The sequence below is a fragment of the Urocampus carinirostris genome, chromosome 15 (assembly GCF_059441175.1).
Source record: "Urocampus carinirostris isolate Australia breed hairy pipefish chromosome 15, RoL_Ucar_1.0, whole genome shotgun sequence".
NCBI classification, from domain to species: domain Eukaryota; kingdom Metazoa; phylum Chordata; class Actinopteri; order Syngnathiformes; family Syngnathidae; genus Urocampus; species Urocampus carinirostris.
The window spans coordinates 5,403,461-5,427,148 of record NC_142363.1 but is presented as its reverse complement, the minus strand read 5'-3'; the positions used below and the strand labels follow the sequence as shown (position 1 = coordinate 5,427,148).

The window sequence follows — 23,688 nt, the reverse complement described above, 5'->3', positions numbered from 1 at the left end:
GTCAATATTTCCACCACTTTTGCTTTTTTTTCGTGTTTTTGTGCTTTGCACTTGGGACTACACAAAGCTTTCTGGCAAGGACTAAAGCGTTCAGCATTGTGGCAGACTTTTTCTTTGCCAGCTTTTTACAAACTATAAATTGATTCGAAAGGGTCACCTTGTCAATCAAAAAACAGGCTGTGGTTTTATGCTGTCAAAAGAAACTGAAAACTACAAAGGCCCAAACTCGAATTTGCTAGTTGATTGCGTCACTGTCAATATTTTCTGTTGAAACGGAACGTGTGCGGCTCCGTTCAATACAGTACAGGTTAATAATGCTACTTTTATCCAGCAGCAAATGTCCTTCCCAGCAAAAAAGGGAATGTGAATGCTAACCATATTGTCTGAGAGCCTTGTGATTGACTGACAAGGTAATAGAATAAAATGTTACTGCATCGTGTTTCTTTTTCTTCGGACAAGTCATGTAGAAATGTTAACTATTATACAATGAAGTCTATGTTGTATTCCACATTGGACTGCAACAGAACACAAAACACATTCTGATCAATTGGAGTCAAGTCCTCTAATATCCATCCATTCAATTACCCTCCATGCATGAAATGCAGTGTGCATTACCCTGGCTACCCTCTCCCCTCCTCCAGCTCTCTTGCCCTTTCTTTTTTTTGTCGCTCTTTTCTTTCATTCTTTCTTTTTTTCGCTCTCTTTCTTTCTTTTTTTTTCTTTCTTGCTTTCTTTCTTGTTTTCTTTCTTTCTTTCTTTCCACCTTTGTTTCTGTCTTTCTTCATTTCTTTCCACCTTTTTTTACCACCTTTCCTTCCTCCTTCATTCCCCCTTCCTTCCTTCCTACCTTCCTTCTTTCTTTCTCCCTTTCTTTCTATCTATCTTTCTTTCTTTCCCCCTTCCTTTCTCCCTTTCTTTGGTGCTCTTGGTAAAACAAAGGCTATTTCAATATTTTAGCCAAACCTCTAAAAAATTAGCACACAGTCCAGTAGAAAAAAATGATAAAAGTTTTTATAATTGGGTTTTTCAGTTTTTCTAATAATTTTTAAATCCCTCTCCCTCCATCCAGGTCGCTGGTTGGGCATTTCTCTAAACACACCCAGTGGGAAGAATGACGGCTCGGTGGGAGGCGTGCGGTACTTCCAGTGTCCACCAAGACATGGAGTATTTGCACCACCATCTCGTGTTCAACGGTAAGTGCCCAAGTCACATTTGTAATAAAAATACTCCCTCGACTTAAAAGGTATTCTTGAATTCTCAATCCATTAACTTTCTGCTGGCGGGCCGCCGAGATCTTGATAAACAAATGCGTGTCTGTACGTTGTCATCAGTCACTAAAATACATTGTGCCAGATAGCATTGGTAAGCTTGGGATTCAAAATTTACTCACCACAGAAACATCTCGGTCAATCTGAAACAAGATCCAGAAAACTATAAAGCTGGCGTAGCTCACAAAATATGTCCCCTGGCAGTCATCAAATGTGTTAATTGTCCGCAAAAATGGCTTTGTTTAGATCCAGGACAGTCCAGTTCTGATGAAACGTCCTACCTTGTGGAGACATCTTACCATAGGCTAATCTGACAGCGTGTTTTGTTTTCTTTGTAATAAAGTAAAACCAGTAACACTGAAACTATATGTGTATATATATATATATATATATATATATATATATATATATATATACCCATAAAAGGATGACTAATACCTGTAATAAAATGACGTTTTTTTTTTTATGCAACAATGCGGCCAGTTTATGCTAATTTTCTAATGGCCGTCAGGGATACCCGAGCAGTAAAGGTGGAATATATGTGTCACGGAAGAGGCAAGTTATCAAATCTTTGTATCTTCGCACTTTGTGCATGGTTAAAACTAGCACGGACAGCCCCTCATCGTGAAAAAGGTGCCAATCGAAAGGGGAGATCTAACTACAATATTGGGAAAAAAATGAAAAGTCTGTTTATTTGCAAATGAAAAGAATATGGCAAAACGGATTACATGAAGCAACGTCCAACGAAGCAGAATCGTTTAAGGCAGATTCCTTTTTATCAGTCGGCATTACCGTGTCTCATCTCATTAGCTGCACCGCTTATCCTCAGTAGGGTCGCGGGAGTGCTGGAGCCCTTCCCAGCAATCATCGGGCAGTGGGCAGGGGACACCCTGACCTAGTTGCCAGCCAATCGCAGGGCACACAACTCGCTCATTCACACCTAGGGACAATTTGGACCGGCCAATCCACCTGAAATGCATGTCTTTGGAATGTGGGAGGAAACCGGCGTGCCCGGAGGAAACCCACGCAAGCATGGGGAGAACATACAAACTCTGCACAGGAAGTCCGGTACCTGGATTTAAACCCACACAGGAGGTTCCCAAGACCTTAGAACTGTGCCGCACACACGCTAACCACTGCGCCACCGTGCTGCCCTGCATTACCGTGTGTTTTGAGTAAATATTTTACACGGTTGGATTCTAGGGATTGTCGTTGATGTAACAAAGCCATTTTTGCGGACATTCAAGAAACTTGAAGATGGTCCAAGGGACGTAATGGTGAGTTACGCCGGCTTCATAGTTTTCAGGTATCTTGTTTCAGACTGATCGTGATGTTTCTCTGATGAGAAATGGTCATCAGAGGTTAAGTTTTCCAATGATATGTGGCATGACGTGTTTCAGTGACTGGTGACATCGTACAGACACGTATTTGTTTATCAAAAGACCAGCAACCCACCGGCGGAGCACCGCAAATGTTAGGGGGTTAAGGTACCGTACATTATCAAAACTTTGTTTCTGAGTACCGTCTTTCTTTGTAAATACCTCATGTTTCATTATAGGCACATGTGGCTTATAGTACGGTGCGGCTTACGTTTGTACAAAATGGTCTCTCCTTTAAAAATGTACTGGGTGCGGCTTATAATCAGGTGCGACTTATTATCTGAATTTTACGGTATCTTTATACATTACTGCTTAGCCTAATTGTATTTCCTGCACTGTTACTTTTTGAATTAAGTGAAAGATTAGTCATGTTAGTCGAGTTGAAATTTTAATTTATTTACTGTAAAAGTTTTAGGCAGCACCTTTATATAAATTGCTGCTAAATTGCTTGACATACTTATTTATTGACTGTAAAATGTTTCGGAGAGCTATTTAAGTTGTTTTTCACGTTTTGTGCCTAATTGAAAAAAATTAATAATACATTCTGTTTGGAAATACGTTTAATGTCCAGGGACAGAAAATACCCTCAGTGACAGATGTATTGATGAAACCAAACTAACGAGTCCCTTTAACGGTGTCATTTGTGCTGTTGTTAGCCATGATTTTGCCACATATGGCAGAAAGTCCCGTCTATAATTAAGAGGAGTCAGCGTGAGAGTTGAGATGCCCGAGGCTGACTCTCGCCATCAAGGCTGCGTTTACTGTGCTGGCTGATGAGTCTGCAATGGTAAACCTTGTTGTTAAATATGGATTGCTAACCTTTTTGAAGCTGAGAGCTACTTGAATTGTTTGCGTATAATGCACTTTTTTTTGCCTAAAAACGAACTCTTGGTTTGGGTGCATGTTATACTCAAGGTTTGAACTTTTTTTTGTGCATTAATTGATCAGTCAAAAATAGCACAGACCACAATTGCAAGACTTTGGATGCAAAGGAATCGAACTCGAATCGCAGTGGTGAGACCGACATATTTTAACCTCTGGACAGCAAGTGATATAGATGACATATAAAAATACATTAGGTTTTATCTGAGTATCAGACTATTCTACTCACAGTACAAGAGATGAATGTTAGAAAATGGAGAAAACAGAAAGTCTGAACGCAAAAAAAAGCCCGATGAGAGGGGAACGAATCTGGTGTATCTGATTATGAATCCGAATTTGAAACACATTAAATAAATACATTGCAAATTTTATGCGGGTATTGTGTTCATAAATTATTTCAATCATTTTGTGAATTACAATGCTTAGAATAGAATAAAACAGGCTTCTCCAACCTTCTTTAAGCTGAGAACTTCTTTTTGCCACTTATTAGTGCGAAGGGCACCTAGTGTGATATACATTTTTAAAATAAAATCGTATCTTGTAAGACTTATTATGTTGTTATTATGTTATCACCAGGTTAATTATTGAAGGTAGAAAGAAGAAAGGGAAAGAAAGAAAAAGAGAGCTAGAAAGAGCAATAGGAAAGAGAGAAAGAAAGTCAAAGTGAAAGAGAAGGGAGAAATAAAATGGAGAAATAAAGAGAGAGAGATAGAGAGAGAAAAAACGAGAGAGAGAAAAAGAAAGAAAGAAAGATAGATAAGTAGGATGAAGGGTTAATTTGACTCAGTCAACCACCCAAAAAAAAAAAAAAACTAGAAAGTCACAACGACCCAGCACTGGTAGGTTATGTTCAGAGCAGGTCTGCGGGCACCTCATCTGTCCTTCATGTTATGGTAACATGTGAGATGCACATGTAAAATAACAGAAGTCGCTGGTAACATGCTAAAAAATTGTCCAATAAGACAAAATGTAATGCCTTTTCATATGTCATCTATATCCCAAGTGGACGAAGGTATGAATTAGGCGTTATTGATTCCCATTGTATCCAACCTAAAAGTTTAAGTTTAGAAAAAGTGAAGCTACATTTTGTACCGATTTTTATGAAGAATTAGGGGAGTGTAGCTTAATACATTACAAAAATAAAAACCCAAAAAATCAAGAACACTAAGTACATTATAATCTGCTGATAACAGGAGGGAGGAAGTGCCAAAATACAAATGGGAAAAATGAATATCAACAATATATTTTTCTTTTGTATTTTCCGCACTTTCAGGCGAACCCCAAAAATTGTCTTTTGTAATAAATGTTTAATATATAAGGTACTCTGGACTATAAGGCACATGGACTAAAGTAAGAGCTAGGTTCTCATAAAAAATAAACAAATTCATTCGATAAAAAGAATGAATTTTATAGAAAATAAATCAACATATGGTTATCCACAAAAAAATATTTTAACAACAAACAATATGTTAACCACAAGAGGGCACTCGAAGACCTTTCTATATGTTTCTCAAAGGCAGAACAGTTATCAGACGCAGTATCACTTAATTGTATCTATGCATTTCCAATTTTATCCGCTGTATTTTCCAGTATATAAGGCGCACCAGATTATAAGACACTCTTTCAAATGTCTGGGCTGTTTGGGGTTTTAAGATGTGTCTTGTAGTCTCGAAAAGATGTCAATTTAAATGAAATCCTTCATAATATCAGAGCTCAATACTGTATTTTTCCAAATGACATTCAGTCCGCAGCCATTGTGCCTCCGTTTTGGACATCGAGTACTGTCAAACATTGTTTATGTTTTCAGAGACATAAACCTGGCAACTTTGGGGGTTTCTATTCTGAAGTTCTATTTTCCATACAAAACACTGCCACTTTCATTAAATGAATCATGTTCCCTTACTTGAGTATTTTTAGTCAATTATTGCCACCGGGAGCGTTAATTGATCCCTCTCATCTGTAAGGCAGCCAATTAAAGAAATCTACAGATGGTGTTTTGCTTACTTTGTTTTGCTATCAATCATGCAGTGTGAGCGCCTATTAGCTATTGTCAGCTTGTCTGAGTGTGCATGGATTGCTAATTAAACAGCATTCCCGTCAATTTTAGTGCAAATTTGACATTATTATGCTTGTTTTACCTGCTAACCCCTCCTTTTGTGTTAGGTAAGATCCTGTTGCTGTAAGGATTCCTATAGATTTTTAAGGATTTATTGAAAACTTAAAGTCATACTAATAGAAATATCGAGTTTTCTGGCAGGGTAATAAAAACATGTTAAAAACAGTACATTTAATTAACCCTTCAAAAACATTGTTTGGCGTGTAAGTGAACAACATGTCAATATCGAAGCCTCCCATTTAAGCAGTGGTATCCTTGCATACAATAATAAAACATATTTTTGCTTTGCTTAGGGTTGGGCGAATATTGAAACCCTGTATTAATGCCGATACCAGCCTTTTTTTTTTAACAGTACGCATGATAGAATCTGACACCTTCTAGCAACCATTTAAGAATAAGTTAAGTCAAGTCAAGTCACATTTATTTATATTGCCCTTAATCACAAAAATGTCTCAAAGGAATGCACAGGATTACAATTACACAATTACCTGATCTTAAACCAACATGCAGGCAAGGAACAACTCAAAACCTCAGCGTGAGGAAAAAGAGAAACCTTGAGAAGGGACAAGTGGCAATCCCCCTTCAGGACGACCAGGGTGAATTAGATTTAGCATTACAGTACACAAACATAGTAAACACTAGGTAACATGTTGAAAATTTGTCCAAAAAGTGCATGGCAGCAACGACGCCCCCAGCCTGTAAACTAGTCCAGAAAGTCTATAACGGCCACGACACAGCTTCCCATCTAAGTCGACCGGCATTTTCCGAGCGGAGACTCCGTGCAGGAACATAGGGGGAAATCAAATCAGAGAGATAAGAGGGTGCAAGTCCATGCAAACATTTGTATGTTAATAAGAGAACTTTAGAGTCACATCTCAAGTGGACTGGGAGCCAGTGCAAGTTGGCCAATACAGGAGTAATATGCTCAAACTTTTTGGTCTTAGTCAATAGTCCAGCTGCCGCATTCTGAACCAGCTGCAAACTTTTAAAGCTAGACATCGGGAGACCAGAAAGCAATACATTACAGTAATCAAGCCGAGAAGTAATAAACGCATGAATTAAAACCCCTGCATCTGATTGGGACAGCAATAAGGAACCTGACATTAAAAGGAATGATCATTGAGAGTAAAGTATGTCTATATTAAGGCAAGTATTTGTTGAGATTTAAAGGTATTTAAAGGGACGGTATGTATTATATAGCACCTTCTAGTGATTTGAATGATAAGAAATAAATAAACTATCATTTAAACGTGCATCTTATAAATACCTGTAGGTGGATAAATTTAAATTTTCATAACCTAACATGGGGCTTATCCTGGGGGAGCTGGGATGTTTGTCCACCATTTTGCTGCTACGTGTACTCAAAGACCCAGATGTCTTGGACACATTTAAAGTCCCCATATTTCCTAACTATGAATAGATAGATGGATAGATAGATGGATGGATAGATAGATGGATAGATAGATAGAGGGTGAGAGAGAGAGAGAGAGAGAGAGAGAGGGAGGGATGGATACTTTATTCATCTCCGTAGGGAAATTCACACTTCCAGCAGTATCCTTTTGTTGTTTAATAACAGATTAACAGGATGGCCTCGGGGTGCTGTGTTGTAGTTTAGCAACAGCGGAGTGGATGACATTACATGCTAGGCCAAAAGTTCGACCTCCCTGCAGCAGATGGAAATCTTTGTGCCCAGGGTTACACCACCTCGTGTTCACATAGATAGCGAGTCCACCTCCTCTTCGCTTCCCGCAGGCTTTTGTGTCTCTGTCTGCCCTAACAGCGCTAAAGCCGGGTAGTTCCAGGTAGCGCCACGTTAGTGTCCGTGATGCTGGACGTGAGCCACGTTTCCGTAAAAGACAGTAAACTGCACTCCCTGTACACTTTGATGTTTTTCACCAGCACAGCTAGTTTGTCGGTCTTATTTGGTGGAGAGTTCACATTTACCATGATTACGGACAGTACCGAAGGCTTATAACGCCGCTAGCCGCTTAGCCTTCACCTTGACTCCGGCTCTGCAGCCACGATAGGGCCCCCTCATCACGCCGGCACAAGAATTCTTCAGGGCAAGGAGTTGATTCTTCGAATTCTTGAATCCTCGCATTTTTGTGCGTTAAAACCCATAATGATAGGATAGAAAGTAATCCAAAGTGTAGTTGTCAAAGGGGACGAAAAACACCGAAGATAGAAGCAGACAATTAAAACAATAAATCACTAAAAGAATAATTGGGCTATTGATTTTTTTTTCTCTGTCCAGATCCAAAATGGCGCTCACTCAACCAGAAAAGGCGTTTGTGTGCATACATTTGCAAAAACTGAATCATGAACTGATATTCAACATGTATCTAGCACAGGGGTCGGGGAAGGTTTTTGACTCAAAGAGCCATAAAAGCAAAATATATTAGTTTTATTTTGGGAAAGAGCCACACCATATATTATGAGACAAATTTACTAAATTGCGAAACCCACGCCCCAGACAAAATTATAGTCTTCAGCACATTTATTTTTGATGATTTGATAAAAATTATGAAAAGAGAATAATGCCAGAGCCCGTGTCCCAAAATCAACAAATATACCCATTTAAACTTGTCTCTTTCTTGTAACTTCTCAAGATCGGTTAAACTCATTTTGACCCTTTTGTTTTATACATATTGGTTTCAAAACCAGATGCAAGCAGTTATTTTGTGAAAACGTCACAACATTCTGAAAACAGGGAGCCTGATGTGCTTACCTTTGGGCGAGAGATGGGAGGGAGTGCTTGCACTTTTTGCATAGCTCCACCAATTCTTCCCACTCACCCAATAAAATAACTTTAAATTCTCTTCCGGTGTTTTGGCGTATTTACAGTTTGTTCTATGGATTTCATCATAAGGTATCTGAACACTGAACACAGATTATATAGTGAGCTTTTATATATAAATATATATGAAGGATTCTTTAGCATTGTACAGCCAAAGTGTTTTTTTTTTTTGGGGGTGAGACACCTTGACTGTAAATTTTAGTTAAAAACGTGCCCTATATATTCTGCGAAGGACTGCTTTGCAATTCAGCTTTGGTTTGGCTTTGCGTGTATCTGAACAGGATTAATGGCTCCAGTTTTGAACAAGATGGATAACATTTGCATGCAATCAAATTTGTCTCTGAGCCACAGGTACTCATAGAAAGTGCCATATATGGCTCGCGAGCCATGGGTTCCTGACCCCTGATCTAGCAGAAAATTCAGAAAGGAGACACTAGATAGGCAGTCCATAGTGAGATGTCATGGTAAATTCATAACAGATGAGTGCTTATGCCCAGCCAGAAGAGCTTGACAAGTTGTAACTGCTTTCCAGCTGAGCCCCTGTAAATGAATCAGAAGAGTCAGTAGGGAACTTGAGTGTCTTACAACGTGGGATGTCTTAAGAAGACAACTGTGCATGATAGTTAGTCCAGCAGTTGAAGGACACTGATAAACCAGCTCATCGTTGCAATCCAAGAGAAGGTGAAAGATGATGGATTTGATGGCAGGCTTGATTTTAGCAAGTAAGCGTCTTTCCGCGTAAATGGAAAAGTTAACAATCATAACACTTGGATTTGGGGTACTGAGAACCAACATGAACTTCTTGAGCAGCAGCGACATTCCCTATAGGTGTCGGTGCTTTGTGCTGTGTCGAAGAAAGTTGTCTACGGACCATTCTTTTTTGAAAAAGGATCTGTCAATGGTGAGACGTACCTGGACATGCTTGGAAAACTGATTAATGGATAAAATAAGTGAGAGAAAGTCTGGTGACTTCATTTTCCAACAGGATGGAGCACCATCAAACTGGAGCCTCAGGGTAAGTCAGTTTCTGAACACAACATTGCTAGAAAGACGGATTAGACGGTCCGTGCAGAATGTTTACAATCTTATACCGTGGCCACCCAGATTTCCAGGTCTCACCATGCGATTCCTTTTTGTGGGGATTTGGGAAATAATCGGTCTAAGTACCCCCTATTCTAAGTGACGTTGATGAGATGTAGGCACGGAAAACAGAAACTGTTGCAACCATTGACAATGCAATTCGGGACGCATTTGGCAAGAATTTGACTATTGACTTGATGTGTGTCATGTGACCAATGGTGCTCATATTGAACATTTTTGAACATTGCATGTAATAATTTAGATTACATGCTTTCTGAATTTACCAGATGGGTGAAATATCTACTGTCAATGTCAAACTTTTGGAACACCCTGTTCTATGATGATTTATTTTTGCAATATGCTTAACATAGTGTCGTTTCTGATCATTACCTGGGTTCCTTGCATGAAAAATTCCCGCCATCAAGTGCTAGCAACTGAGTTTGCATTCCCAAAATTTGATGAAATATTTACTAATCACAAACTTTTTCGAATAGTTACCTCAAGATGAAGCAATGACTCCGTAAGCATATCAAGTGCTAAGGTAGAGCCTGGAGGAAGTCGTTTTCGGATTTAAAGTCGCACGCCAGTCATAAATTACGGCACTGGTTTCACCTAAGACTGACAGCTGATCTCGCTTGCCTCCTGGCACCTCGGCGCACCCGCGGGGTTTTTCCAGCAACTCCTCATTTCTTTATTGCTTTCATTACTCTCCTAACATTGTTTCTTTTAATCTACTATTTACACCTTCAAATGAAATAGGAGCTGCTTCAGGCAAAGGAGAACCTTTGTGTTTGCCCTTACTTTTTCAAGCTCTCTTTTAATGTCTGGTTCCCCTTAATTAACCCTGAGGCCTGAATTTCTTTCTTTCCTCCTCCACTTGCTAGCATTTCTGTCGTAGGGAGAACCAGACTTTCTCTGTGTCTTTGACGCTCCCTTTTTTCTCCTGTCAGCAGCTCCAACACACTATTAGAAAAACAAGCAGCGTTTGTTTTACTACAGGGAGATAAGATAATCCTTTATAACACTCGCGGTGGGAAAATTCACATCGAAGCACTTTTTCGGAGCCCGCCATCGTCTCAAGTCATCTGTTTGAGTTTAAAAGCAAAAGAATTGTATACACGAGTGGTCAAGGAATTAAGAGTGACTTTGCTGCAGGCGGGTTTTGCATGGCTGATTGTGTTGTGTTTATTGGTTTGCACGCCTGCAGGATCCACGGATCCGTCGATTGTCTCTCTGAGCTCTCCTCATCGCATCTCAACCGTTCGTCAAAAGGCGGTAAGCGTGCCGCATTTTTCGGTCGCCCGGTTAGTGGCACCTACTAAATCGCGCTTGATTCTCACGAGCTTTGCACAGGGGTGATCCGTCGCAGCGTCAGCACGACAACCGCTATCGCATTGCCCAAGGAAACCGGCCGAAGAAACTCCACAAACAGGTGTATTGTCTTTAGATTAAATCGAGATTTAATTTATTGGTCCCCTTGGGAAATTTCACTTACTGTCACTTCCTCATACTCTGCTTGAGACGGCAGCAACATAACTGTCTTTAGTTGCCAGTTTTGGGAAAAATGGCAATATAAATAATGCCAATACGTAACAGGGTGACGTTTTTCCGCCATTACAACGCTGTTATCGTTACTGGCGGTCAAAAGCCGTACGTTACTTTGGCTGCCGAACACCAACGGCGGTGTGCCCCTGCAAACCTAACGACGCTCAGCGGTGCGGTGTTCCGCTCTCATCTTCACGTCTTTTGGGATCATGTCACCATTCAAAATAGCGACTACCATATTGTCAGATAGCGATTATGAATATAGTATTTACTATACGCCAAAAGAAAAGGCAAATGAAGGATGATTTGTGGAAAATTTGAACACCCTGACTCGTGTCCTTCGCAAACGAAACGTCTCTGAAAGGGCCCTCTGGAAGTGAAGGAAGGGAGCCATCTCGACACCAATCAACAGCTGGTTCCCTCCGAGACGCCTTTTTTCTCCAATAATTGGTCAAAATACACTTTTGGGGATTCTGTGTTGTTGACTTTTATTTTGTTGAGCTTAAAAAAGATTAAAATAGTTTTGGTTTTATCTTTTTTTCTAGATCTATAAATATTTTAATTATATTCCCTGTGTTTTTTCACAATGGAGTTTCTTCTTTTTTCTCATTTTATCTCTCCCTTTTCTTGTATTTTTTTTCTTTTGTTTTTTTCTTTCCTTTTTTTCATGTATTTTACCTCTTTTTGAGTCATTTTGTGAATAATGATACATGATAATTGGTAATGTAGGGATCAGGGTTGGGTAGGGTTGCTTTAACTGGATTACTTTCAATTACTTTTGGATTACTCCAATACCAAATATGCTAATAAAAGGCAAAAGAAACTAAATATGAATAAAATTGACTCACAACACGTGCTAAGCTTTCTCTCCTGACTTTGATCTCTTTGATCTCCGGCAAAACTAACATAAAATGCGAAAGAAACAAAATGAAAATAAATCCAAACAGTTTGCCACCATCATTTTTGCCGTTCCATGTATTCCGTTACTCCCCAAGCCTGCACAAAATTTTGTAATTTTATTCATATTTAGTTTCTTTTGTCTTTTATATATTAGCATATTTGGTATGTATAGTAATTGAAAGTAATCCAGTTAAAGTAACCCTACCCAACCCTACTAGGGATTAAGCACCAAAAATAATCTTAAGGCCCGGTCACACAGCCGTTTGTGTCTGTATCGCAGCTGAATCACGGCCAGAAATTTCTGCCCGTGAAGCAGACGCTGTTGGACGCTTTGAGATCGCGATACAGACGAGATACAGCCGTGCTTTACACGCGGCAAGAAATTCACACGCGGTTGGCCGCGCGAAAAAGTTTTGCGCTGCTCAAAACTTTAGACCACGGGTAACCGCGGGCGGCACACGTGGTACACACGCGGATATGACGCAGTACAGACGCGGAACGACGTGCTACGGCCGCGGCCAGGGCGCGGTTACACGCGGGTAGGACGCGGAATTTTAGCGGGTAATCGCGGGTGGAGCACGATCATAGCACGTTTGTTCTGCGTCTGTATCGCGGCTGAATCACGTGAATTAGCGTGTGTAACGCGTGTGACGGTCAAACGCCTTTCTCCGCGTATATTCAGCGCGATTTGCACACGTCAGTTGTGCTCGAGACGTCAAAGGGTGAACATGGGTCCCCGTCACCGTAGTGACCTTGTCTTAATCCATTTTTATTTCTTGACATTTCTTTTCATTTCATAACAAGATAATAAAATAAAAATGAAAAACTATTACAATAATAACATATTGGCTTCTTCTTCGGTGCCATAGCTTGAAATCTTGATCTTCACGGGACTGTGTCTTGAGCGGTTATGATTTCTACAGCCCGGCTCGGCAGCTTTTATACCCGTGGTCCACACGCGAAAAGGACGTGGAACTGACGCGATGAGGAAGCGGAACAGCCGCCGGCGTCTGTTTCGCGGGCATACCACGTTTGGCCAATTTTGCGCATTTTCCACGGCGGGCAACAGCGTCTGCTTCACAGGCAGAAATTTCTGGCCGTGATTCAGCTGCGATACAGACGCAAACGGTTGTGTGACCGGGCCCTTAAGAGCGGTTTGGAACCCAAAGCGGCTCTTTTTAGTGAGCTGAGCTGGAAAATTCCCATCTCAAGTAAACTCTGGACAAAGACATCATCGCGGTGTATTGTGTTTGCTCAGAAAATTTCAAATTCTTTAGAATTTCATTTGAAAATAACGGAAATAGTTGCTTTCCCTGGCAACTAGTTACTGTACTATAGAGTAACTCAGTTACTAACTCAGTTTTGGAGGAAGTGGTGCAAAACTATATTGAAATACTTTTTAAAGTAACATGCCCAACACTGTTAGTTGCACATTGTTGGTAAATATACCTTAGATATTGCTATAAATGGATTGAGCAATTAAGAAGAAACTGTAATTACCGATCTACATGTATAGCGTAGCGGAATAATGTAATAATGAACAAAGTAAGTAACAGAGTTGCAAGTTTTAAAATGGTATTTAGTATTTAAATGTTATTTTTAGGGTTCAAAAGGTTTTGTCTTATAGCTATCAAGGGTTGTCAACTTGGATGTGTTTGGGAGGCTGGGAACGCATTACTTGGTCTTCGGTTATTCAGGAGAACTCGCTTAAAAATTCTAGATATGACTATAATCTGGGAACAAATTCATCTCATATGTAGATGTATCAAGATGTTCATTTTACTTTAAACTTTTTTTACACCCCTTGGGGTTTAAAAAAATGTGGACATAGGTTCTTGGTTGACTTTAGATCTGTATTCTTTATTTTTCGTCTTTATATAAGAATAATATGAGGCTATTGTCATTTATATCAATGTTTGTATTGCTAAAATATTTTCTGCCAGTGAGATTTACCCCAGTTTCCATTCTTGAAAATACGTATTTAAGGGATTGGGGAGGAACTGAATACATGTAACAGTGTTACCTAATTAGAATACAAAAAATAATGATTGTATTCCATTACGGCTACAGAAAAAAAGACGCAACTAAATTACAGTTCGATTTTGCTAAAATAAGAATTACATTTGTATTTATAACCATATTTATGCTGCACAATTTAGGGGACAATATTTAGGTCCGGTGTGCATTTTAACTGTTCTTTTTCTTTTCCTTCTTCATATTAGCTTTGTTTACATCCGCAATGTCTAATTGCGCCTCTCTCTCACTTTCTCTCTTGGTTGTCTAATTCAATCCACACACACACGCGCGCGCAACAGTGCGCTCACTCTTTGGACCCCCGCATCAGCCCGAGGTGCTTGAACATGAATAAATGACCAAAACGTTTGGAAAACTAACACAAAAGTGCAATGTAATTAAAGTGCAAATAACAAGACAACATCAACAAACAAGTATGAACATATAAAGGAAATAACTTAAAAAAAATGATTAATACAATTTAATGCCCTCTTCAACAACATTTATCAATTCACTTGATGCACTCATTCACATGTGTCTCAAATTTACATACAGTATATATATAATGCGCTGATTGACAGAATGTCTATCCTTATTTCAAACACTGACACTTGAGAGACGCAGAGAGATGACATCCCAAAAGTTGTTGGAAATTTAGAAAGTCAACCTTACGTCCCAATAGCGAAAATGATGTACACAGTTCATAAAAGACAAAATGATGGACAACATTATGCGATAATAGTTAAAATTACACACTGGCATCCTTTACAATATCATTTGCAGGTGTCCAATATCTAAAATCAGAAAAACTTCCTAAAAATATGTTGGTTGCTTAATATGTAAAATATGTTTTTGTAGATATTTCACTTCGGTCTGTTAACTTTGCTCAAAACTCTTAACTGTGTGCTAATTAAACCTATACTTTTTCCCCTCCCACACCTTAAATAAAAAAAAAACTAAAGCAAAAACCAGAGGAGTCATTCCGATCCTCACCGCCGGCGCTGGAGTACCCTGTGCAGAGGCATTCCAAGAAGCAGCACCAGTACCGTATACAGTTCTGACAACCGGGTTCGGCTCCACCAGGGCATGCAAGTTTTGCTCAACAGCGCCAATGAGATGGCCTCCATCCGATATGTGGGAACGACTGACTTTGCACCCGGCCTTTGGTTGGGCCTGGAGCTTCGGGGCCCCAAGGGTAAGAACGACGGTTCCGTCGGAGGGCGCCGCTACTTCCACTGCCGGCCGGGTCACGGCGTGCTGGTCCGTCCTAGCCGGGTCACCTATCGCGGCATCAACGGATCCCGCTTGGTGGATGAAAACACTTGAAGAATTGACTCGGCGCAGAGGGAACGATCAACGGCAGCTTTGATAGAACCCGCCGAATTGCTTTAGAAGGTTGAATCAACGCACCTTATTAAATTAGCTTTGAATTCCAATTTGAATTAGTTTCGGCGGGTAATGGCGGAAAAGATTTAATAGGACTTAAAGAATTGCACTACTTGTTATAATATTGCGATGTCAGGCATCAATTTTGTAGATTCGAACATGTCGGTCAGGTGAGGGTAGAAACAACCAGCAAGTGGAGGTGTGATTGTGCTGCTGTACATTTTCATTATTAATAACAACATTTGATACACGGATGTTATTTTTTTATCATAGGTGAATGCATTGACTCGAAGAATTCAGTCTCATTTGATGAGTTTTTCTAGCAGGAAATTTGTGGCCAAATATACTCGCTGTTACAATGTGGATTTGCATCTTGTTCTAGGTTTTGACGCTAGTTCCTTCTGCTAAGAAAAGATAGCAAGAAAAATCACTATTTTAATGTCAATGGCAAGTTCTATCACTAACGTACAGTACAGTCCAATTCAGTCATTTTAAAGTAATACCTTAAATCAATGTTTCCCAAACTTTTGCAGGCTCGTGCCCCCTTGGCTCCCCTGTGTATTATTAGCGCCCCCCAAACCTTTTAAAACTCGAACAGTAACAATTGTGGTTTGCCAAAACTCCATCGCTCACTACAAAACCTTGAAAAAACTGCAGTGCTTTGCGGTTTCACAACCGCACTACGTTCAAACTTCTGACTTAGACCCTACCGCCTTCTTCTTTCTCACCGCCCCCCCAGACCTTTCCACTGCCCCCAGGGGGCGGTACCGTCCACTTTGGGAACCACTGCCTTAAATTGTGTATTTAAACACTGCGTCTTTAAATACGGCGCAGCTTGTCTTTGGTTTTTGCGAGGAAGATGATTACAAGGGTTTCAGCGGCAAATGTGGGCCAGGCCATTCCCGCGCATCTCCCCAGATAATGTTCCTGTTGGGGCCCTGCATCGGTGCTCCCCACTATTTTTTGGTGGTGCGTCGCCAAGCAGCTGGCTTAGAACTAATGCGGACCAGAAAAATAAAAACCCTCACTTGTAATATGTTCCTGTGCAAATACTTAAGAGACGGCAAGCATACATGTACACCTACAAAACTGGAAACATTTATTTTAGAGAAATTAGTCCATATTTTTGCTAACATTACTCAACACATGACAGGAGCAAAACGGAAAGTTTGACAAGTAGGTATTTTATTAAATATTTACTACGTACTCACGGTATTTCAACATTTTTACCCACAAATCAAGTCCTAAATGTATACATCGAAATTGAACAGCAGTGGAAGTTATCCATCAAAAACGCTACACATCTTTCTGTAACATCATTGTCAATGTCGAATTGCTAGTTTTCTTAAATCCAAAAGGAAGGTTTTTAGGTTTAGGTTTGTTTTCACGCGGTCGTAAATAATGTACGTACTCGGCTTCTAAATCGCCATCCTAAATCGTCACATGCTCATGCTTAAGTACGTGACCTGTTTGGAGGAAAATGGTGCAGCTAAAAACATCACTCTAAATTTGCGCATGCATATTTTAATCAGGTGCGCTTTGTAGTCTAGAATTTACGGTACTCAATTGTTTAGTTTGTCACTTTTTCGGTTAATCAAAAAAATGGCCACTGTTATTGGCGGAATGCTTGCCTTTTGCGAAAGACATCAGCAATTGCTTACCTAAAGCTATTTTTCCTGTATTTTAATGACCAATATAACAGTATTTAGGAGGTGAAATGACGTAGTGTAATAGCATCCTCATTTTAGAAACTATAGCACTTAAAACACAGTCAGCAAAAGGGCCTGGATTTGGAAGTCTGAAGAAAAGTTAACTTATAATTATGCTGGCTTCATTGACTGGAAATGTGTTTATATTTTTATATATCGTAAAATTCGGACTGTGAGCCGCGACTTTTCCCCCAAGATTTCAACCCTGCAGTCCGTGCAATGATGCGGCTAATTTATGCATTTTTTCTAACGGCCGCCAGGGGTTCCCGAGCTGTAAAGGTAAGAGTGAGACACGTGGAAAATATGTGTCGAAGAAGCAAGTTTAATGCAACTTTACGCTTTGTGCTTAAAAAAAAAAATAGCATGAACAGACCCTCATCGTGGAAAAGGTGTCACTCAAAAGGGGAGGGATAACTACCATATTGGGAATAATTTTCGATGTCTGTTTATTTGTAAACGAAAAGTTTGTGGCGAAATGAACGGGTTACAAGAAGCAATGTCAAACAAAGCAGAAATGTAAAAGGCGGATTTTTATTTATCTGTCCGTTTAACGTCTGTTTTGGAGTAAATATTTTACAGTTAGATTCTATGAATTGTCCTTGATGTAACAAAGCCATTTTCACAGAGATTCAAAGAAGTTGAAGATAGCCAGGGGACAAAATAGTGAGTTACGTCAGCTTTATAGTTTTCGGGTATCTTGTTTCAGTGTATTGGTTATGTTTCTCCGATAAGTATATTTTTAAATGGTCATCATATATTAAATCCCAACAGTTTAAGCTTTCCAATGATATGTAGCATGAAGTATTTTAGTGACTGTTAACATCGTACAAAGTCCGGCACCACGCCGTCGGAACGTTTAAGTGTTACTGTATATTATTGAAACTCTTTCCGTGTACCATTTTTCTTAGTAAATATATCATGTTTTAATGTGGACACATGCGGCTCATAGTCAGGTGCGGCTTTTTATGTACAAAATGTTTATTCCTTCAAAAGTGTACTGGGTGCAGCTCATAATCAGGTCCGCTTCATAGTCCGAATTTTATGGTAATTTTCTAAACCCAATGTGATTTGTGTGATGTTTTAAAAAGCCCCGAATTTTAGAAAAGAAATGTACTTCCAACTAAGTTGGGGAAAAAGGGAATTGATTTGAAAATCTAAAGGAATGTTAATTTTGCTGATACTGGGTTCATTGAGGGGAAATGTGTTTAAATGTTTATATTCCAAACTCAATGGGTATTATCTAAATAATGCGAATGTTGCTTATTTGCGACAAACTTTGATGAAAATGCAGCCTACGACTCATGAGTCTATTATAAGAGAAAAAAAAAACGGTGGTGCCCTGACTACTTTCAGAATGGCTGAGCTCTGGTGTGTTGGTAAGTCAAGCGACTATTGTCAATGAGCATTTACCATTATAGCACAATTCAATTCGATGTTTACCATTTAAGAGTTCATCTTCTGATATTGCCGCTAAAGACACTTCTTACTTGGCCATTTTTTATGTTAGTATTTGTTATGTCATCTATTAACGTGTCCGAAAGACAATAGCATGACCAACTTTTTATTATTTAAATCTATGAGTTCAGTCAAGAGTGTCATTTTGATAAGGTATTCAAACATTAATGAAATCTGTGGGTATTGCACAAAACCAAGATAAAGGATTAAGCCTTGACGTGGTTTTTTGGCCTCAAATTTTTTGTTACCCTAGAGACATTTTACATCTGCCACGTCTACTGTCAATCATCTAAAGAATTATTGGGTTTTATAGTATGTCCATGTTTTTTTTTTTATTCACCCCGCGTCATAATTTTCCTTATAGACTATATTGTCATGTAATTAAATTCTGTTGACTGTAGAATTGCAACAGTCATTTTATAGTCAAGTCAACTTATCCTGTCATTTATGCAATAAATGTTTTGCTGTCAGGCCCCGTGTTTGATTACAATGCCAATTAAGAATGCTGAGAAATTGCCATTCATTTGTTCCCTCGTCAAAGGGAATTGTCAGAACCAGAGTAGGAGAAGGACCCAGATGCGTAACGTTTTCACACAAGCTTTTTTTACGGGCAGTCATGCACGTTAACACAAACGCCAGTGAGTGAAAGAAGTAAGACAGAAGTCCGTTGTGGAAAAACAGGAAGCCAGAGGCAGACGAGATCGATACCAGATACGTGGGCAGATACTGGACAGACGGGGTCGATACTGGACAGGACGGGACAGACAGGACCAATACCAGATACACGAGCAGATACCGGACAGACTGGATCGATACCAAACAGGACGGGACTGACAGGATCGATACCAGATACTGGAGACTGGAGTCAGATATCAGACAGGACGAGACGGACAGGATCGATGCTGGATACTGGAGACAGGAGTTGGATATCAGACAGGACGACACAGACTGGATCGATACCGGAGACTAGCAAGATATCAGACAGGACGAGACGGACGGGATCGATACCAGACACTGGAGACTGGAGTCAGAAATCCAACAGGACGAGATGGATACCCGATACTGGAGTCAGATATCAGACAGGACAAGACAGACAGGATTGATACCGGATATCGGAGCCTGGAGTCAGATATCAAACAGGACGAGATAGACGGGATCAAAACCGACACTGGAGACTGGAGTCAGATATCAAACAGGACGAGATAGACGGGATCGAAACCAGACAGGATACACAAGCAAGATACCGGACAGGGTCAAAACACACGTCTTGCGGGTGCAGAGGTTCGTTGACGGGCTGACAAAGGGTGAGTGAGAGCACTGAGCTTAAATAAGAGGGAAGCCAATCAGGTAACGAGCCGCATCTGGCGCCAAACTCGCGGGGCCAATTGAGGGCAATGGGCAACCGTGACAGGAATGAAGTTAGTTCTCTACGAAGGATAAATGAAATAAAACAAAAAAGGTATTAAAATTAGAATTGTTTTTATTGTCATCGATGACAGCGTAGGGAACATTGTTTACAATCAGATTAAACGTTGCGCTCCAAGATAAAGAATGTTATGAAATACAAATAAAAATAAGATAAAAAATGTAAGGCCAAATAGGCAAAATGTTGTCTTAGTTGCATTGTCCAGGAATTAAACTTGCCCCTATCGCATGACAGTAAAAAAATCATACCACTGAATAAACTGTGATTTACAAATAGCTTGCAGTTTTAGTAACCCTGTGTGCATAGGTGCCAGGCTTTATCCTTTCCTTTATAATGCTCATGTAACCTTTTTTTTCACATCTTTATTAAAATTCCATAAGGAACTGTTGTTCGGTGTTTGTAAAACAGGATGGACATCATTTTACCGTTTTCAAATCTGATTCTCCGATTGATCCTGGGCAGTGTTGGGCGCGATACTGAAAAAAAGTATTTAGTCAGTCATTAGTTATATCAGTCAAAAAGTAATTCCATTACTCCCCAGATTACTGAAACAAAAGAAAATGTGCCTTATTCTGATAGTAACTAGTTACAAATTACGGTATTTACTTGCATTGAAGCAGACCCCCTAAAACTGTTTTAAAATAGCCATATAATAAAATAGAAGAAAACATGTACACCAACCTGTGGAAGATGTGAACCATTTTATACTTCTTGGCTTGAACTATCTTGAGAGTTTGCAAACAAACACTTGGCTGTGATACTCCATATCTATTTTGTCTCGAAAGATTTCTTTCTCCATTTCTGTGTAGTTTCCAAGACGTTTTTTTTCTCCAGCTATGTTGAATATTAAAAATGATTTGACTAATAAATCGACCAAAATTAAGCACACTTACTGTACATTCTTTGCTCAGGTTTACTCAATTGTTTCTGTATCCACGCCCCCACACTAGGGTGGAGCTTATTTTCAAAGTTGCAAAAAGTCACTGTCTTACCCCCTAATTGTGTTCCATTACACAAAAGACCAATTGCTGTGCAGTCTGGTCTAAATAAAATCAATTTTAGAGGTAGCTCAATTGCCGAGAAGTTTGGCGTTTTCTATCATTTTTCTTAAAAGGGAGTTCTAGAGATGCTTGGATAAGCCACATATGTGTAAGTTTATATCTCAAACAATTGTTACCCACAAGTCATTGCTCAGCAAATCAGTCTAATTCAACTAGTATAATTTCCCTTGACCTACTTTTGAAGACAAGGCCAGCAAACCTTATTTGTCCTCCAAGAAGTGATTGACATTCAAAGATCAGCATCGGGTAAATATTCATTACATTGTTTCAACTAGGTGTTGGTATCTCAAATGGTAAAAGAGGCATGAAATACGTAACTTCAGAGTTAGCTGCTGCTTTGGATCGCGCCAAGATGTCTGGTGGAAAATCTACATTTGTAATTGATTCAGGAATACTGTGGTCATATCACAAAAGATGAAACTGATCTGCAGCATCTACTGCAAATTGCTAAAAAACACAGCAAAACCTTTCCAGACAGGCGTAAAGAGACTCTAATAAAGGACTGAGTTTTTCCTATTGTCTGTATTATGTACCTAAGCCATCATTATTTTGAGTGTGTAACCGGCTTAATGGGCGCTAATCCAATTTCATACAGTGATTGAGCTACCTCTAAATATCAATTTATATGACTGAAACTTCTGCTGTGTAGTTTTTAGTGGAAGTGGAATATTTTTTGTGGGGTAAGGTAAAAGAATACACGAAATGAAAAATTATTGGCCATATAAGCTCCACTCTACCCCACACGCTGACTATGATTAGCTACTTGTGATATACAACCAAATATTTGCATATAGACTGAACCCCTGATATAAGTATTTTGTGTTATAGTTGTAAATATGGCTTAGACGTGAGTATAAACGGCAGGGAGAATACCTCCATGAGGAGCAATTTAGTGTTCTCATACTTCGCTTGAGACGGCGCCACTGTACCTGTATTTAGTTGTACCCTTCTTCACCGTTGCTAATGCATAGTACATTAAAAGTTACATCATGAGCAAAGGAGGAACAATTACCAATCAGAGAACATTGTAATTTATTATCCGCTTTTAATAAGTAGCAGAGTAACACTACGGCATTAGCTCAGGAGGTAGAGTGCTCGTCTTGGGATCAAGAGGTCGCAGGTCCGATTCCCGGCTCCTCCGTGTTATATGTCGAAGTGTCCTTGGGCAGGACACTGAATCCCTAATGCCCCAAATAAGCAGGTAGGCGCCTTGCATGGCTGACTCACTATTGGTGTGTGAGTGTGTGTGTGAATGGGTAAGTGTGAAGCACTTGTAAAGCGCTTTGGAAGGTCTTCATTGACTTGAAAAGCGCTCTATAAATGCAGACCATTTACCATTTACTATGTTTAAACAACAGTTAGGTAACAAAGTGTTGTTGTTATCGTGTTACAGTACTCGTTAACAAGAAAAGTAAGTGTCTTTCAGGAACGCATAAGTCCCCACACTGTTCCTGGAGCCATGTTTGAAGATGCCATGCACGCGCATTTATCTCTTTGCCTTTTTTTGCAATACTCCCAATCAGTGTTTCTGAGTTGAAGAACAAGTATAATATTAGTTTCCATTGCTATGCAGATGACACTCAACTGAATGTGCCACTGGAAAAAACTGGACATTTAAGTTGTACATAATTACCTTGACGAAAAAAGGTGCTTTCATATCAAGATTGAAAAATGGTTTTACATAATAGTAGGTCGTGGGCGTTTGCCTTGACAAAATAATGCTAAAAAAGAAAAATGCAATAACTGATGGTCATTTAAACGCCATGACAGTAGATGATTCCCTGCAAATGTGAGTTGAGATACACATTTTACACAACGTTGGAGACCCCTGTCATAGAGTGTAACGTTTTGAGAGACGTTCTGCGGCGCACAGTGCCTAGCTAATTCCGTTCATCAAAGAGGTAAAAAAGATAGAGATAGATAGATAGATTCTTTATTCATCCCCGAAGGGAAATTCACACTTCCAGCAGTCTCCTTGCGTTGAAAATAAAACAATAATAAAGAAAAAGGAATATAATACATAAACACCCAATGTAACGTGTTGATATAGAGTATTTAAATAGTGCTACATAAAATACACACTGTAATAAGAATAGGGTAATATGCAAATGTATGGGTGTGGTTTAATGTGGGCTTTTACTCCCCTGGGTAGAGTTAAAGAGCCTCATGGCATGAGGAAGAAATGATCTCCTCAGTCTGTCTGTGGAACAAGACTATGACAGCAGTCTGTCGCTGAATGTGCTCTTCCGTTTGGAGATGATCCTGTGTCGTGGATGTGATGAAATGTCCATGAAGGAATAAAAAAGGAATAAAAGAGAAAAAAAATGTTATTAAATAAATTAATAAATTTAATGATTTTCTTTTCCTCTTTTTTTTATTTAACCCCTTCCCTCCCCAGGATGCTAGGCTTATTGTGTGCTGTAACGCCGTTTAACACAATCGTAACAAAAAAGTACACTTCCGGTGCTATGGATTTTTTTTTTCTTGATTTGTGTCGCAATTTGTAATAGAGGTGGGATGATGGGTTCTGAAGTAGGACCAGTTGAAAATCACTGCCCTAGATGTAGTTAAATGTAATTAAAGCAACCGACTAGTATCCCGGTTTGATTACAAATATCGGTCTGAATTTCTTTGTAAGCAAGTAGCCCATTGTTCATGTGGAACAACGGAG

At 39.5% G+C, this 23,688-nt stretch overlaps 1 protein-coding gene across 3 annotated transcripts in view; it reads left to right on the top strand.

Moving 5' to 3' along the window:
- Positions 1–20,844, top strand: part of LOC148351376 (CAP-Gly domain-containing linker protein 4) — an 81,578-nt gene extending 60,734 nt beyond the window's left edge. For 2 of the 3 annotated variants that reach the window (XM_088353796.1, XM_088353795.1), the window contains exons 12-15: positions 1,070–1,193; positions 10,730–10,797; positions 10,876–10,954; positions 14,943–20,844. In XM_088353796.1, the coding sequence (XP_088209922.1) occupies positions 1,070–1,193; positions 10,730–10,797; positions 10,876–10,954; positions 14,943–15,306 (635 nt within the window). In that variant the 3' untranslated portion in view covers positions 15,307–20,844. The remainder of the gene's footprint in view (positions 1–1,069; positions 1,194–10,729; positions 10,798–10,875; positions 10,955–14,942) is intronic. The other variant, XM_088353797.1, reaches the window with a different exon arrangement.
- The last annotated feature ends 2,844 nt before the right edge of the window (positions 20,845–23,688 follow it).